The sequence below is a fragment of the Myotis yumanensis genome, unplaced genomic scaffold (assembly GCF_028538775.1).
Source record: "Myotis yumanensis isolate MYYU_CA2020_CCGP unplaced genomic scaffold, mMyoYum1.0.hap1 SCAF_3, whole genome shotgun sequence".
Lineage (NCBI taxonomy): Eukaryota > Metazoa > Chordata > Mammalia > Chiroptera > Vespertilionidae > Myotis > Myotis yumanensis.
In genome coordinates this window covers 61,526,663-61,544,430 of record NW_027223754.1, presented here as the reverse complement: position 1 = coordinate 61,544,430, position 17,768 = coordinate 61,526,663, and the positions used below count along the sequence as shown (strand labels likewise).

Genomic DNA, 17,768 nt, shown 5'->3' with positions numbered 1-17,768 from the left:
CATTGATCAGCTGCCTCCTGCACACTCCCTACTGGGTATGTGCCTGCAGCCAAGGTACATGCCCTTGACCGGAATCAAACCTGGGACCCTTGAGTCCACAGGCCGACGTTCTATTCATTGAGCCAAAAACGGTTAGGGCTGTTTCTACTTTTTTAAAAATACTGAATGAGGAATAGGAAACAGCCCTGAAAAAGTTGAGGGGAAACTACCAAAGCAGGGGATCCAAGTTCTAATTCCAGGCCTAATTTTCAAACTTGGACAAAATTATTTAAACTCTCTGGGCCTTGGTTCTCCCACCAAGATGAGGATTTTGATCAACATGCCCTGAGCTTGCTGCACCATGTGCTACTAAGTATGTTGAAAGTCAGGAAATGATGGTCCTCACAGCAGAGGGCCTCCATCTAGAGGTGAGAAGCGGGGAGACCACTGCACACAGGCAAACAAATGATGAACATAACCTGTGATGAGGGTAGTCATTTGGTTCATAGGGTGGCACTGAATCAGAGAGAGAAGAGGCTGATGGGATGGAGGACTGCAGGAAAGACTGCACAGAAGAGAGTTCTTTTTTTGTTTTGTTTTGTTTTGTTAATCTTCACCGGAGGATATTTTTTCCATTGATTTTAACAGAGTGGAAGGGAAGGAAGGAAGAAGGGGGGGGGAGGGGACAGAGAGACTGATGTGAGAGACACCTTGATTGGTTGCCTCCTGCTCACACCCTGACTGGGGCCAGTGATCGAACCTGCAACTGAGGCATGTGTCCTTGATCAGGAATTGAACCCACGACCCTTCGGTGTGCAGGCTGAAATTGCCGATGCTCTAACCAGTGAGAAACACCAGCCAGGGGGAGAATTCTTAAATGGAGTCTTCCAGAATTAGTTTTCTTGGCAATCAAGGTGTTTTGGAAAATGTAAGTTCAGCATGACTAGAATGTAGGGCCCAAGGAGGATAGGGAAATTTAAGAAAAGTGAGGTATGGAAGGAGGAAAGCAATTGTCTTGAAAAGGGTCCCATAAATTGTGCTACAGATGGCAAGGCTGGGCAGAGTGAGAAAGAGAGGAGCAATATCATTTGCATTTTATACACATCACTGTGGGCATGGTGAAGGAAGGGGCCTTGCTAGTCTTATTAAATACATGTCCCCAGAGTGCCGGAAAGGGACCAGATCAGAGTGGATACCATATGTTTACTGAATAAAGGAACAAATGAATGAACACAAATATTCTAGAAAAGTGAGAATGCTATTGAGTAAAATATAATTTCAAAAGTGACCAGGTTGGTAAGTGACATAGAATGTAAATGCTTAAGTTGTAACTTAAGGTTAAATACAGGAAAAGAAAACAAAAGCAAAAAAACAACAACAACAAGAGAACAAGAGGGGCAAGGAAGTGAAGCAAGGTAGAGAAAAGATACAGCTCATGGATTCTGAAGGAAGCAGTCGGGTTTAACAGAAACGAGGAACACTGATTGCTATCCTCTCTTTCTAAAAAGGTATTACGGATACCTTCTGGTGTTTCTGAAGTCCTTTTATCTCAGAAAACCATCAAACAATCAACAACATTCAATCAAGTCCCTCATTCAGGAAAGAAGAGAGGGGCAGACGTAGATGGACTCACACATTATCCTTCCATTTGCTCGCTTCCCACGCCCATGCGTCTTGCTGTAGTGCTCTGGGAGGCACCCTTCAGAAAGACTGCGGTGTCTACAGTGTGCAGAACGGGGCTGTGCAGTCCTAAAAGGAGAGGACTGCCAGCCACAGGTGGGAGCATTTCTGCCCATCTAGGCTGTCTATCTATCTATCTATCTATCTATCTATCTATCTATCTATCTATCTATCATCTATATTTATTTATTTATTTAATGAGGGAGGCTTTGCCACTGAAAATGTCCTGACAAGAAGATTTTTAAAAATGTCTGTGCTCTGAAAAGTAAGGTCTGAATAACCAAAAGGAAAATGGCCAAATGGCATGTTATTCTTGTGGCTGGTACCACATTGGTTTTAGGTTTTTGCATAACTCCACGGAATCTCGGGGTGCCTTCACCTCCTCCTCCTCCATTTTGGTGGAAACAAGAGGTAATTTATTAAATGCTTATACCCTCTTCTTAATGGTGTTCCCAGGAACGAATCTCTGCTCTCTTCTCGCTGGCTTCCCTGCTATCAGTGGTTTCCTCTGAAACAGAAGAGCGTCAGCCGCCCACTTTAGTGAGAAGTAGCCTTCGTGGAGCTCCCGGGGTTACCATTTGAAAGAGATAACCTGGGTTATGGAAAGGACATTCTCTATTAGCCACAGTAACAGGAATCTCCCAAATAAGTGAATTTCATTAAGCAAGAGGAAGATTTCCAAGGACTCAACATGAATTTTTATGGCCGATAACAAGGCTGCTGCCCACAAAAATAGAAAAACCCACCAAGGTCAGAAAATGTCCATATGGAATGTGGGCACAATACCAACAAGGAAAGGGGCAGAATGAGTCCAGTCCCCCTTAAAGGGAGAGACTGAGGCAGCTGGCTACATTTAGTTGTATGATGACATTATATCAATGTCTACGTTCAAGATCATTTCATGAGCATTCACAGCACACTCTCAAAATGTATCAGTTTTGACCTCTAGGTGGCAGCAACTTTCTTCTGTTCTCCACATGGTTGCCTTTGGTCTTTGTTTCCTACAGGCAACAAAAATCCACACTTCCTTCTTTTCCCCAAATAACCACTTCACAGCCTGTAAAGTTTGGGGAAGATTGCTGTAAGCCACTTTCACTGGAAGAAATCAGGCTATTCTTACGGTTAAGCTACAGGGTTCATCAGAGAGCACAACATAATTCAAGTCTAAAGTGAAAAATAACAGCAAGGTATTTTCTTGCTTTCCCCATCCCTATTCACTGCGAACTCTGAAGAGAGCAATGTTTCTTTTCCTTTACAGATCTCCGAGGGAAAAAAGCAATGAGTAGAGAAATGGGAAAATAAATGGAATTGGAGAGCTTTCTACTTTATAATAACAACAATTTAGCCCTATGGGTGATGTAAATCATCGCTTTCTAAGGATGTGACCCGATATCTTCATTTATGAAGGTGTCCCAAGTATATTGTCGGATAGAAGAGAGGATTTAATGATCACAATCATGATCAGATTGGTAATAAATAGAGAGTCACCCTTCTGGTTTATTCAGCCTTTACAGAAACTGAGGGAAATGGCTACATCCATACCCTAAAACGCTACCACTTTTGCTTGGATGTAACATGTGCCTCTTCTGGAACATGCATTTACCTATATATAGAACCATAGTCCTACCTGCTCCGGATTCTACCTTGTTAGAGTGAAGAAGGACCCAAGAGAGCCGAAGTGAATTATAGCTTCATTTGAGGCTATAATAAATGCTGGGTGTATCAGTGAAGCAGCGAGGTGGTAGTAAAGAGATTCCTTTTATGGAAAGTTCAAATCTGATTGTGGGCTAATACCCATGGTTTATGAAGCACTTTATTTCAAGGTGATGTTATAAAGAGTATCATCTCTTTTATACTCTCCCCAAGATCAAATTTGAATAGTTTGGGTCAGACACCATTCATTCATTCATTCATTTAATAGTAATGCTGAAGTACAGGAAGTACAGTGGGGCCTTGACTTACGAGTTTAGCTCGTTAACTCAAATTACTCTATCAGCTCAATGCAAAAAATCGGCCAAGAGACAGCTGGTATCTCAAAAAACTCCTTAGTCGGGACACTCCTAAGTCAAGGCCCTACTGTATAGACTAATTTAGTGTAAGTGAAATAGTTACACCAGAATTTGAGTCTGTGGACTCAAGCTTTATGCATTTTATAGGATGTACCTCTGTTTTGACTATCTTATATATCTAATCGTAATTATGTATGTTTGGCTTTAAAGGCTGCTTCTTAAAATATGCGATTTAAAGTAGGAAATCTGGGAAAATGAATGGTTTAAAGGACTTAGGATGAAAAACTGTAAGTGTTGAAGGAGAAGGAAGTCTACCTATTTTGACCTTCTTATGCTTCAGTCACTGAATAACCAAGAGTAAGGCCTGAGAGACTCCATTCATTTTAGTTACTACTTACAGAGCACCTTGCCATCCAAAATGTAAGAAACGATGGCCTCCAAGGAATGACATTAAAGTTCATTAGCTACCTGTAATGGCAGCGTCTAGTTCACTGAATAGAAGGGACAATCAGTGGTGCCAGTTTATGAAGAGCTGTAATTCTTCCCATCATTTATTGGTATCAGCACCTCCTTTTCCTTTGGGACACCATCCTCTCCTCATCACCTGTGATTCTCACTACAGGGGGTCTTTCTTGGACTGTTAACCAAGGCTGGGCACCTGAGCCAGGCTGGGCCCATCAGACTCCGAGGCTTCCTCTACTGCGATTTTAAGGAGGTAGCAGCAAGGAGCTGCACTGCCTCACTCTAAGCCTCCACCTGCTTTTTAAATCCTGCTCCCTGGACCCTGGTGCTGTCCCGGTCCTGTGTTTCCTGAGGCCCAACTCTTCTGCTCTTCCTGTGCCTCCATCACCTGCCTCATGTCCTTCTGCAAAATTACCTTTTGCTTAAGTTGACAAGACGCAGTCAGTTTCCATTACTTTCCACAAAAGATAAAGGAGACTAATCTGAATGAAATTTAGAGAGCGGAGAACGGATTCCAGCAGAGTCCTCAGCCCTCCAGCTACTGTCAGCTGTGGGACGTATGTTGAAATCTGTGTGATATTGGGTTGGCTTTAACTTTTGGATTAATATATCACACATTCTCTATTGCTCTCCTAGAATGGATTAAAAGAAAATACACTAACTATGAATATGTTTCTAAAATATACTAAATATATCTTAAGTAATCTAGTACTATATTTAAAAATGTAATAAACAGCCAATTTTAAGGGAATTACTTAGAAACTATGAAAACTTAGTGGTCATAGTTATAGGAAGTTGAGAATACATATAATTTTAAAATTGCTAGTTCACTGTCCATGTGTATACAGAGAAATCTCAACTAGGAAGATAACATCGAGAATATGACTGACAGATGAAAACCAAACCAACACTGCTGGTATACTCAGCACTTTCACAGGAAAATCTCCTCTAGTTTTATTATCCTGAGCAGTATTCTTAGCATATTTCAGAACACATTAGGATTTTTTATTGGGTCCCCATATCAGTCATTATTCTTCCAAATATACATTTAGAAGACAGCTAGAATTAGCCAATTTGTCAATCCATATATATCCATTAAAGGTACTATAAAACACTAGGAAAGAATGCGGCTTCTCTGGATATAGTATATAAAAAAAAGATCTTTCGTCATTTTAATTTGATGTTAATTACAACATGGCATGCTATCATATATACATATTTTTTCATAGTGGGACACAGTTATTTTTTCTGCATTACTCATTCATCACTCCCCAAACTCCCCTCATTGGTCATCTTTCATTACAATATGACCACTATTTTAAAGTTCTACCTCTGACCAAGTTTAACAGGGAAGGGATTATGATGGAGAAGAATGCACACAGCACAATTTAAAACTCATAAAATATGCAGTTTAAGTAGCTTTTCTAGAGTAAGTCATCAATCCCGATTGTTTCATTTTAAACAGCCTATGTGTATAAAACCTACCTAGAAAAATAACAATTATATTAAAAAGATGCTACAAATCCCAGAACTACAAACAGTTCATTTTATTTCTCTTCTGTTGCTGCTTACTTTGGATTTAATTCAGCTCTTTTTGTGGTTTCCTAAAGTGGAAATTTAGATTATTGATTTGAGATTTTTTTCTTTTCTAATATATGCACCAGTGCTATAAATTTTCTTACAAATTTTAATAGGTTGTGTTCAAATTTTCCACTTAGCTAAAAATATTTTGAAATTTCACTTGTAATTTGATCTTTGACCTATGCATTATTCAGAAGCATGTTGTTCAGTTTCCAAGTATTTTTAGATTGTCCAAACAATCCTTGGGAATTCTGAACTAATAGCTCTAAGTCATGCCAAAATTAGTTAATCAACAGAGATGTTTTGTTACACACTAGTACCACACCTATTACAGTGCTGAGAAGATGCCAGGAATCAACAAGTACACTGATATGGCCTATGGGTTCTTATAGCAGGTTTCTAGTAAGACACTAAAATGGTTCTGAGTAGTAGGTTGGTAGAAACAAAATACTCATGGACTTTTAATTGAAAAAATGTCTCAGAAGTGGTGATCTTTAAAGCTCAACATATTCTTATAGCCCTAATACTCCTAAATAATTGCAGAAAATAATCTATCTTAAATTTTTTTCTCCCAATTACCTCTATTTTGACTGAAGCAATACAAGGCACAAAAATCAGCTATTACTAATAGGAATGTGAAACACTTATCATGAGGTTTTTTGCTGAAATTCTGGGTAATAGAGAATTTATGAAAATTAGACCAAAATCTTGATGGATGTTAATCTGAAAGATGGTACACAATTTTAAAGTATACATAATTGTTACCAACCTAAATTTGAGGAGGTGGTGGAAGTAATTAGCAGGATACAAAATCAACACCCAAAAATCGATGGCTTTTTTATACATCAACTAGGGGCCCAGTGCACGAATTCGTGCACCTTGAAAGGAACTGTGGGCCATGAAGCTGCGGTAGGCACAGGGGCAGGTCTCTGCCCATCCTGTGCACCCCCGCCTGGCCCCTCCCACTGTAGCCCCTGGTCCCCTGTCTGCCGGCAGCCCCGCTCCTGCTGCCGCTCCCATGCGCTGATGGCGCCAGCCCCGCTCACACCCGCTGATGGCGTGGAGCAATTAGGGCCGGCACCAGCAGAGCCTGCGCTGTCAGCGGGTGTGAGTGGCAGCTGCTGCCCTGATTGGCCCTCAGGAGCAGAGGGAGGTGGAGAAGCGCTCAGGGGCGATCAGGGCCAGCACCGCTGCTCACACCTGCTGACAGCACCAAGTGATTGGGACTGGTGCTGGGCACTGGCAGCAGGTGAGAGTGGCAGTTCTGGCGCTGGCTGCAGGTGCGAGTGGGGCCAGCATTGGCAGTGGGTGCGAGGTGTGGCTCTGGCATGAGCTTCGGGTGTGAGCGGGGCCAGCGCTGGCAGCAGGTGCGAGCTCCTGGCGGGATAGCATTGTGCGGGAGCAAAGAATTTTCAGTAACCACCAGAGGCTCGCCCCAATGATAGCGTCTAGCACCCCATCTTGGTCTGTTGCCCCTGCTCACCTGCTCTACCATCCTGCCACAGCCAACGCTCACCATGTTCTGCACACGGCCCCTGGTGGTCAGCGCATGTCATAGCAACCATCTGTTTGATTGCTCGGTTGTTCCAGTTGTTCCAGTTGTTCCGGTTGTTCTGCTGTTTGGTCTATTTGCATATTAGCCTTTTATTATATAGGATAATAAATTCTCAGAAAGAGAAACTAAACAAATAATCCCATTTACCATTGCAACAAAAAAATTAAAATACTTAGTAATAAACTCAACCAAGGAGGCAAAAGACCTATACTCAGAAAACTACAGGATGTTGAAAAAAGAGATAGAAGAAGATATAAACAAGTGGGAGAATATATCGTGTTCATAGGTTGGTAGAATCAACATCATTAAAATGTCCATACTACCCACGGCAATCTACAGATTCAATGTAATCCCTATTAAAATACCAACAGAATTCTTCACAGATCTAGAACAAATATTCTAAAAATTTATATGGAATCAAAAAAGACCCCAAATAGCTGCAGCAATCTTGATAAAGAAAAGCAAAGTTTGAGGAATCACAATACTAAATTTCAAGCTATACTACAAAGCCACCATAATCAAAACAGCCTGGTACTGACACAAGAACAGGCATACAGATCAATGGAACAGAACGGAGAACCCAGAAATCGAACCAAGCCATTACATTCAATATTTTACAAAGGAGGCAAGAGCATATAATGGAGTCAAGAGAGTCTCTTCAATAAATGGTGTTGGGAAAAATTGGACAGAATCATGCAAAAAAAAAAAATGAAACTAGACCACCAATTTACACCATACACAAGAATAAACTCAGAATGGATAAAAGACTTAAATGTAAGTCAGAAAACCATAAAAATCATAGAAGAAACCATAGGCAGCAAAATCTCAGACAACTCTATAGCAATATGTTTCAGATGTATTTCCTAGGGCAAGGGAAACTAAGGAGAAAATAAACCAATGGGACTACATGAAATAAAAAGCTTCTTCACATCAAAAGAAACCATCAACAAAATGAAAAGGAACCCCACTGTACAGGAGAACATATTTGGAAAGCTGATACATCTGATAAAGGGCTAATATCCAAAATATATAAGGAACTCATACAACTTAACAGAAGAAAGACAAACAACCTAATTAAAAAATTGGCAAAGGACTTAAATAGACATTTCTCCAAAGTAGACATACAGATGGCCAAGAGACATATGAAAAACTGCTCAAAGTCACTGATCATCAGAGGGATGCAAATTAAAATGACAATGAGGTAACACCTCACACCTGTCAGAATGGCTATCATCAACAAATCAACAAACTACAAGTGCTGGTGAGGATGTGGAGAAAAGGGAACCCTAGTACACTGCTGGTGGGAATGCAGACTGGTGCAACCACTATGGAGAACAGTATGGAGTTTTTTCAAAAAATTAAACATGGAACTGCCATTTGACCCAGTGATCCAACTTCTAGGAATAGATCCTAAGAAACCAGAAACACCAATCAGAAAGAATGTATGCACCCCTATGTTCAGAGCAGCACAATTTACAATAGCTAAGATCTGGTAACAGCCCAAGTGCCCATCAGTAGATGAGTGGATGAAAAAGCTGTGGTGCACTTATACCATGGAATACTATATAGCAGTAAAAAAGAAGAATCTCTTACCCTTTGAGACAACATGGAGGGACCTGGAGAGTATCATGCTAAGTGAAATAAGTCAGTCAGAGAAAGACAAGTATCACATAATCTCACTCATATGTGGAATCTAAGTAACAAAATAAACTGATGAACGGAGTGGATCCAGAGACATGGAAGCATGGAACAGAGTGTGGAATCTCAGAAGGAAGGCGCGGGAGGGAGGATGGGAGGTAATCAACCAAAGACCTTGTATGCATATATGCATAACCCATGGACACAGAAAATAGGGTGGTGAAGGTGGGGGGCAGGGGTGAGCTGGAGGGGGATAATGGGGGGAAAGGGGGACATATGTAATACTTTCAACAATAAAGAATTATTTTTAAGCCCTAACCAGTTTGGCTCAGTGGATAGAGCGTCAGCCTGAGGACTCAAGGGTCCCAGGTTTGATTCCGGTCAAGGGCATGTACCTTGGTTGCAGGCACATCCCCAGTAGGGAGTGTGCAAGAGGCAGCTGATCGATGTTTCTCTCTCATCGATATTTCCAACTCTCTATCCCTCTCCCTTCCTCTCTGTAAAAAATCAATAAAATATATTTTAAAAAAGAATTATTTTTAAAAAAGAATTTAACAGCAGATCCTGCACTGCAACATTTTTAAAGGTGTGAATTTGGAGGGATTTAAAGTATAGCAACATCCTGGAGGCACTTCTTTTCATTGTAAGCCAGTGGATACAGAGAACTTACAAACTGGCTCATGATTATATGAATGACACCTATAAATGAAATCTAAAGGCAACCTACTGTTACTTATTTATCAACATATATGGATTAAAGAAACCAGGAAGGCTAGGGATTTGGGGAACTGGAAACTTCACATATTAAAGTCCATATAAATTATTATAATTTTTGCCCTGTAAGTAAAAAAGCAAAGCAGTGGAATGCTCTGGTAATTAAGATAACATAATCCATATTATCTACAAATAATGAGCATGCAAGAAGCCACATCATGATGATAAACATGTTGGCAGGGAGAAACTGCCACATATGGGAGTGGGCAGCAATGTCTTCATTAGGCCTCTCCTACTTCTCCTTTTTCTGCCCCTGTCACATCAATATCATGGGAGTTTTCCAGACAAAAACCTTCTGCTTAGCTCAAAATGAATTAAGTATTCGTCTTATTTTATCTTCTGCATTTCTCCAACAGTAGGTAACTGCTGAGTAGCAGAAAGATGACTGGCCAGTGTGCAAAGCCTGGGTTGATACCCCCTGCTGACATGTTACATTTTGGAAAGTGAGTTGAACTGAACCCAATGATGCTGACATCTCTTCTACAGCTCGGAAATTGATAACGACTACATTTGGAAATGCTATGTCTCTCCTTAAAGGGCTAGCTCTGCATCAGCTTTCTGAGAGGTTTCTTCCAATATCAATGGCTTCAGTGCTTTCCTCTTTTAAGGAGACGCTTTAAACAAGAATGACTGTTCTTTTTTTTTTTTTATGACAAAGATTTCTACTAGTTACATTTTCCAGAAGGAGTCTATGAAGTCATGCCTAACATTTGCAACTGTACGCATTAAATATTTAAGTTCATTGTGGCACTCCATCTCCCACCATAAAACGTCCGTGTGAAAAGGCTCTTCCTGCCCTCCGCCAAGATTTGCGACACAGAACTTTATCACATCCAAATGTGAAACGTGATTCACACCCAGAATGTGTCATCATTTGCACTGATACTCTATTCAAAACTGGAGCCTCTTTGTGTATACAGCTGCATAACATTTCAGGCATGTGGGTAAGAAATAAATCATAATTGAGACTAATAATGGCAGCATCCAATTGGTTAGAGAAAATCACTTCTATTTTACTAATGAAAATTCCTATGAACAATACTTTATTTTCTATGTCATCATGTACATTGCCCATAAAGTCTCTATCATGTAACACCCACTACCACTGTTACATAATAGCTCTAGATGGATGTTCCGAGTGCAGAGCACAGCTACTATCACCACCATCATCAAAAATAATATATGCCCCTCCTTTAAATCTTCACAAATGGAGCAGGGTAGAAGGGTTCTAGAAGTGCAGGGGAGAGAAGAAAGGGTAAAAGGCTAAAAACAAGCACATGCTAATATGGATGTCTTCAGAATACACTGATCTAGAGAATTTTGGAGACTTAAATTAACTTCAATGTTCAGTTCAGCCATATTCTCTACGAAGCCCCTCCCTGTCTTGCTCCCACCAAACATGGGGTCCAAGTTTCTATTATATCTTCGGGGATAAAACAGCTAAAAGATGACTTGGAAACAGCTACTTTATGTGGGTTTGATATCAGAATATAATAGCCTGATACAAAAAGATCTGTAAAGAACAAAAGTCTATCTGCATTTCCAACTCTCTAACAATGTTTGCCCTATTCCCCCCAAGTTGCCTCAAATGGAGCAAAATATTTTCCTGGCATTACCACATACAAGAGAGAGTGGCAAATGATCTTTAAACAAGTTTATACAGTTATTGGACAAAGGAAGGTGTGATCAACTCTTAGGGCCAATGTTGGAGGGAAGAGGAGAGATATGACTCATGAAATAAAGAAGGAAATTCATATGCTAAACTTCAAAGGCTTTATGAATCCTCAAATCAAGAAGTATAACTATTGTGGGCTGGCTGTAAGGGGAGAGCCATTCTGATGGAGAGTTTATGTCTGGCCTGGGTTGCTGCCTTTAAGGGACTGTAGTTGTGCAATGATCCCGTGTTCTTTGCTGGGGTGCTAATATATCTTGACAGAAGTTCTTATTGCCATTCTTTAATCCCTGGGAGTTAGCAGGTAGTTACAGCAACCTGGCTCCATCCTAACATCTGTTTGGACCCCTTACATGCGGGTGCTTTCATCTTCTCCCTGGATACACACATTTGTTACATTTTCTTTCCATTCCAGCAGGTTTGTTTGCCTTGAACAGAAATCCTTTTCCACACATTTCTTCATCTCCAGAGGAAATGCTGCCACAGGAACGAGGCCAGTGGATGCCGCCTCTCATATTAACATTTTGTAAAGAAAAACACCACTTAAACTTTAAACCATCTTTACTCAATGATAAACACTGGTTTGATAGCTCAACCACAGCCACTGACATTTGCAACCTACCAATTGTCATGCATTTTCTATCCTTAACTTACAAATTCCAGCCTTTTCATCTTTTCCTGGGGTTTAATTTCTTGTTTGATGAACACCATTTTTTTACCTGAATAAAGCATTTGCTAATTCCACTTCACAAAAATCACCTAAGTCACTCATATAAGAGTGTTTGCAGATCTCACTCAATCCGGAGCCATGCTGGTGTTGAACTTCACATCTAACTCTATAAATTACCCCACACTTTTATTTGGGGGAGAGCAAGGGTCGCTTTTCCTCCATCTCCCTTGCTGAGCATGAGTATTTAAACTTCCTGAACTCTCAGAGCCAATATTTCACAAAGAAACAGTGAGTGATTACCAGTTGACCAGAGGTAGATGCTGGGTGATTCACTGGCTTCGTCCCAGCTGGGTGATTTATTTCCATGTACCAGCTTCGCAGTATTTACTTAAGGAACATTCAAGGTAGTACGTACACTAGGAATTCAAACTAACTCATGACCAAATGAAGCACATGGCCAAATGCTCCTACTATAGTTCATTCAGAAATGTCTCCAGGTCCTTGTAAACGTTTTTCAATTTATAAAGAAGGCACTACCTCAACCCTCTGCTTTTCCTACTAATTCTGGGTCTTTACTCAAAAATCTTCTCCAGGTTGGGTTTTCTCATAGTCTCCTTCCTTCTTCTATACTTTCTCTTTTCTCATGACCTACTCTCAAATTAGTATTAAATAGAGTTGATAATATTTCCCTCTGCACATTATACTATGAATATATCTCCTTAGGGAATTTTTTTATGTGTTGTTTATATGACATCGCATAATATTGAATATTACATGTGTGATCACACACACACACACACACACACACACACACACACATACCCTACAAGACAGTGAGCCCCTTGAGAACAGAAACCATGTTTTATTTATCTTGCTAATCTAGTGCCTTGCACACAGCCAGGGACAGTAAATAAAACTGCTGAATAAATAAAAGTTGAATTTTAATTTTATCAAGGCTAATAGTAAAAATCTTTTCTGTTTTTCATGGCTTACTTCTCAGGTGATAAAAGTGGTTTGAACTTACTAACCGAATAATGTGCTATAAGTTATGTAGGAATGAGTTATCATAACTCTAATCCTCCGGGAAGAAAAAGTGAAGGAAAGAATATTTGTTATTCACTCAATGTTCCACAATTAGTAAAATAAGTTGTAGAAAATGGATCTCATAACTGACATTGTTGTACTCTATCCATTAACTTATGTTGCTCACTTGAGCATTTCATAGTCTCTACATGTAATAAAGTTTCTTTAGTGCAATATGCTGTGTGCGGAGAAGGAATATCAATTCTGTGCAGTCAGGAAAAGCCCCGGTTTCTCCCTGTTCTTTTATGTAATGGCCATCAGCGCTATTTTCCCCTCAGCTTCCTAGGTTGGACAGGGGACAATATGCTTTAGTGACCGTGAGAAAGCATGTAGGAGGCCCCAGCTTTTAGACAGTGTGTAAGCAAATAGCTGAATCATCTGTGTTCCATTTCCCTCTCTGTGCAAAAAGAAAAGCATAATATTTAACAACATCACCAAGCTATTGTGAGGGTTAATTTGATTTAATGGGGGAAGGGAGGTGAGCTGATTAGACACCATTCAAATTCAAAGAATCATTATTATGTGTCTAAAAATAATCCTGATTTAGGAATAAAATTAATTTGGAAGCTCAAGCTTCAGTAATCATCTTCCCTTACTTAAAAAAAAAAGCCATGATTTTTAATCAAAATCTCATCCTAAGCACAATTTAGTGAAGTAAAAATGGATACCTGTGCATTTCCACTCACTCCTGAAGTAAACAGTACACAGTTCAAGTTCAATCAATCCTTCTTTCCTTCCTTCTTTTATGAAGATACATTATGTTTAGAAAGAGTAATTTTGTGCAATGGAGTAGTTAATGTGAACATAATGGATTTGAAACCTACATTAATTAATTAATTTTTTGTTTCACATAAAACATTTATAAAACATCTTAAATCGCTTCTTTATAGGATCAATCAATGATTTGTGGTTGAACTAACTTTTCAGGTCATTTCTGATAATTTCCATCTATATTTCTGTTCAAAAGCTGGTGAGTGAAAGAAGATACTTGTATTCCCCAAATTTAAAAATAAAATCCTTGGATATTTAAAGCCCAGTCAGAAAAACACACACATCTAAATAATAATCAGTGAAATTAATATAATAGACTAGAGGCCCAGTGCACAAATTCGTGCACGGTGGGGTCCCACAGCCTGGCTGGTGATCGGGGCTGGTCAGGGCCAATGGGGGCCGGTCGGCCAGGAGAAGGGACCCCGAGGAGGTTGGCTGTGGGAGTGCACTGACCACCAGGGGCAGCTCCTGCATTGAGCATCTGCCCTCTGGTGGTCAGTGCATGTCATAGCTACCGGCCAGTTGTCCAGTTGTCTGATCATAATGGTCGCTTAGGCTTTTATATATATAGATTACTTTACTATGAAATAGAAGTTGGTGCCTGAGAAAAATCTGAATTATTGCCTAAATCTCATTTGAAAAGCTTATAGTATTTTCCAAAAAGGGGAAAGAATTTTTAAAAATGTAAGAGTTGACAATCCTGGGAAATATATCATATCTGTTATGAAAAAAAAATATTACATTCAGTTTTTAGTGAGTAAAGAGTTTTGGCTGGAAAGGAATTTTTCAAAGGAAAGGGAGACAACGTAATTCAGTTAGTAGAAACATATTCTCTGTAGATGGACTTTCAAACTCTTTCATTTCATGGCACACATAAACTAATTACTGAAATTCTGCAGCACGCCAAAAATATATTGTATTTTTTGCTGATCTGACAAAAAAAAGTAGGTATAATCTTGATTCATTCACCCCAGATGGCTACTGTTGTTTTGGCCATTGTAATTTTTTATTTCACAATCTAAGAGAAAAGAGCTCAGTGTCCCTGACTAAATAGTCAGGTATTACATGTTTAAAAATTCTTGAGGCACACCTGTTGAAAATTGCTGCTCTACAGAGGAATAGAAATAATTCTATTTTGTTATAACACAGATCTATTAAAATTTCCCATAAAACGGAAACATTCTCATAATTTAGGCTGTGTACTCACCAAGCAAACTTCTGGTTATTCATCCGACTTCCCCTGACCCTTGATACTGGGGACGGATGTACCCTGTAGATAGATGAGAGTAATCTAGTCATTGAAAAAGCATATTCCCAATTACGAATGAACAAATGAAAAGGCATCTGGTTTATAAATAATCTTTTAGACTTGCTTTACTATCAAATCCCCAAGAACCTGGTCACCTCTTAGTAAATGGATGCAGGTAAGTTCCTATGCCTGCAAACCTGAAGGGTCTCTTTTTTCCCTTCTGTACCACCTATACCATGACAGGAGTTTCTCATATGTTCACTGTGAAGACCCCTAAAAGAGGACCAGCCGTTTTAATTAACTGATTTCATTCATTCAATCCAACAAAGAGTTACCAGCTAGAGTACCTGCCCTAAATGGGCCCTTTCTGCTACCTATTCCCACATACAGGGAGGGAGGGACATAAGAGACAGTCTGAGAGCACACTTTCTCAGTTAACTTCTAGACTTAAAAAAGCAAGATAATAAGGGGATCAGGATACGCCACCCCAAAATATGCTACTTTGGCGTAAGGATTATTTTCAGCTAAAAGTAACTGAGAAACAGCAGACTTGGGAGGAGCTCTCTATCTTCTTTTAGAGGCCTAATAGCAGGACATAAACTTATCTTTTGGAAAGAAAATTTGCACTTGTAAAGGTGTCCCTCTCTCCCATCCTGGGAAGAGTAGTACATGGTATAACTTTTATCACCAGAGATGGTACTGAAATGAGTCTGCCTAAAAAAAACCTTTATTTACCATTATTTTTCCGATATATTTCCTACTCACCTTCTTACAACTTATCCCCCATTGAAGCCTAGACCCCTTTTCTTTTGACTAGTTCTTTCTCCACAATTTATCAGCCTTTGTTAAAATGGTGTACAGTATAAGCTCCAAATTCTAATCACATTTTTAGTTACTTATCACTCAGTACTTTCACATGTTTGCATGTTATACATATAAACTGCTGGGCTTTTTCCCCTCTTGCTAATTTGTCTTTTGTCAATTCAATTTTCAGCCTCCACCCCCACTGAACCTGAGCGGATACAGGAAAAACTTTTTTCCTTCCCTACAATAATTTCATCCAAATGTCCAGGAACAGAATCTGGGGGAGGAAAGAGGGGCCAATAGTTAATTTCTAGAAAAAAAGGCCTTCTAGATATGATGCTCTACAGCTTTGGGCTTTGAGGAATGCAAAGTCAACTAAAAACTTCAGCTAAATAATAAAGAAGTAAAGACTAGACTGTTGTACACGCTTCCAGGGCTGGAGTCATCCCCTGGAAACAGTTTAAATGTCCGTGACCTGCTGACACCTTCCAATCACAAGCCAGCTGCTGAACCGCCCCCTCTCTGTGGGTCACTCACTGGCAACACCACATGCCCTACTTCCTGCTTCCTCCTGGCCAACTTCCTGCGTTACTAGGATTTGTGAGGTCTAGGCAGTGTTTTAGCTTGTCTTAGCTTGACTCTTTATGTCTCAGACATTACTCTTTTTTTAAAAAAGATTTTTATTTATTTCTTATTTAATTTTTTTCTTTATTGATTAAGGTATTACATATGTGTCCTTATCCCTCCATTGCCTCCCCCCACCCCCCTGTTGCCTGTGTCCATTTCAGGCATTACCCTTATTTATAAGACAGAAAAAAAACACAGGGATTTTAAACTCCTGTCAAAGTCCAGTTAGAACCGAAAGTTCCAAGGTTCCTCAGAACCCCGGTTTTCCCTGAGTGTTTAGCAAGTGGAAATCATTTCAAAATAGATAACACAGGTCTAGCCACTCAGAAGGGCCAACTTGCAGTCTTTCAGTACAGCCAGAGCCAGACTGCACTTTGCACCCGGAAGGCTTATTTCTTCCAACTTCCCTTATTAACATTCTTTCCCTCACAGCACTTCTCAATGGCTACTGCAGCTGAGCGGCTCAGCACAGATTTTCTGCTCTGCATGGGGGAGGGGATGTTAATTATGCAGAAAGATGGAGGGAGGCCAGACAGCCCCTCTGGTGAACTGTCTCATTCAAGCAAGGCCCACTTCCTGCTGTTTTGCAGCTACAAGGATCACCTGTTGGTCTTGGCGCTGGGCCAAACTGGGGCCTAGCGGAAATGGCAGACTGGGCTAGAAATGAAAGCCTGTTCATAGTCCAGCATCCCAAATTGAGGAGAGAGGAAAAACATGCCGTAGAAACGTGTAGGAAGTATTCGAAAGGTAGCAAAACTCTCTTTTTTCTTCTTTTTTATTTCTTTCAGTTTGTCTGTTTGAAACACAATCATCAAAATGGAACTGTGAGCCAAAAAAATGTCTCCCCAGTTAAAGGCCCCGTCCTAAGGGGAAACACCGGAAAGCCTCTTGAACCTCCCCGGCATCCCCACTGGGGTGTCAGAGTTATGCTGCCCAGATAAAGCTTTAAAAAGTAATAGCCCAAATACAGTTACTTAATTCACTCTCCAGCCTTTAAAAGTTTATCTCTTTTATTGCTTCCTCCTTAACCCTGGGATTTCTATTCATCATGATCATTCCACTTGTTGAAGTTTACTAGTAAATATATGCTCTTATTGATGGTTCTCACTGCATATATCAGCAGAGAAAAACAGGCCTGTTTGACCTTTAATTATAATATTCTCTAGTTATTTGTATCTTGCAGTAACACTTCACTGAACCATCCATATATCAAA

The 17,768-nt window shown here is 40.0% G+C and overlaps 1 protein-coding gene across 4 annotated transcripts in view; it reads right to left on the bottom strand.

Moving 5' to 3' along the window:
• KLF12 (KLF transcription factor 12) overlaps positions 1–17,768 on the bottom strand; it is a 662,522-nt gene that overhangs the window by 87,258 nt on the left and 557,496 nt on the right. For all 4 annotated transcript variants that reach the window (XM_070408948.1, XM_070408947.1, XM_070408949.1 and 1 more), the window contains one exon: positions 15,082–15,144. In XM_070408948.1, coding sequence (XP_070265049.1) covers positions 15,082–15,144 — 63 coding nt within the window. The remainder of the gene's footprint in view (positions 1–15,081; positions 15,145–17,768) is intronic.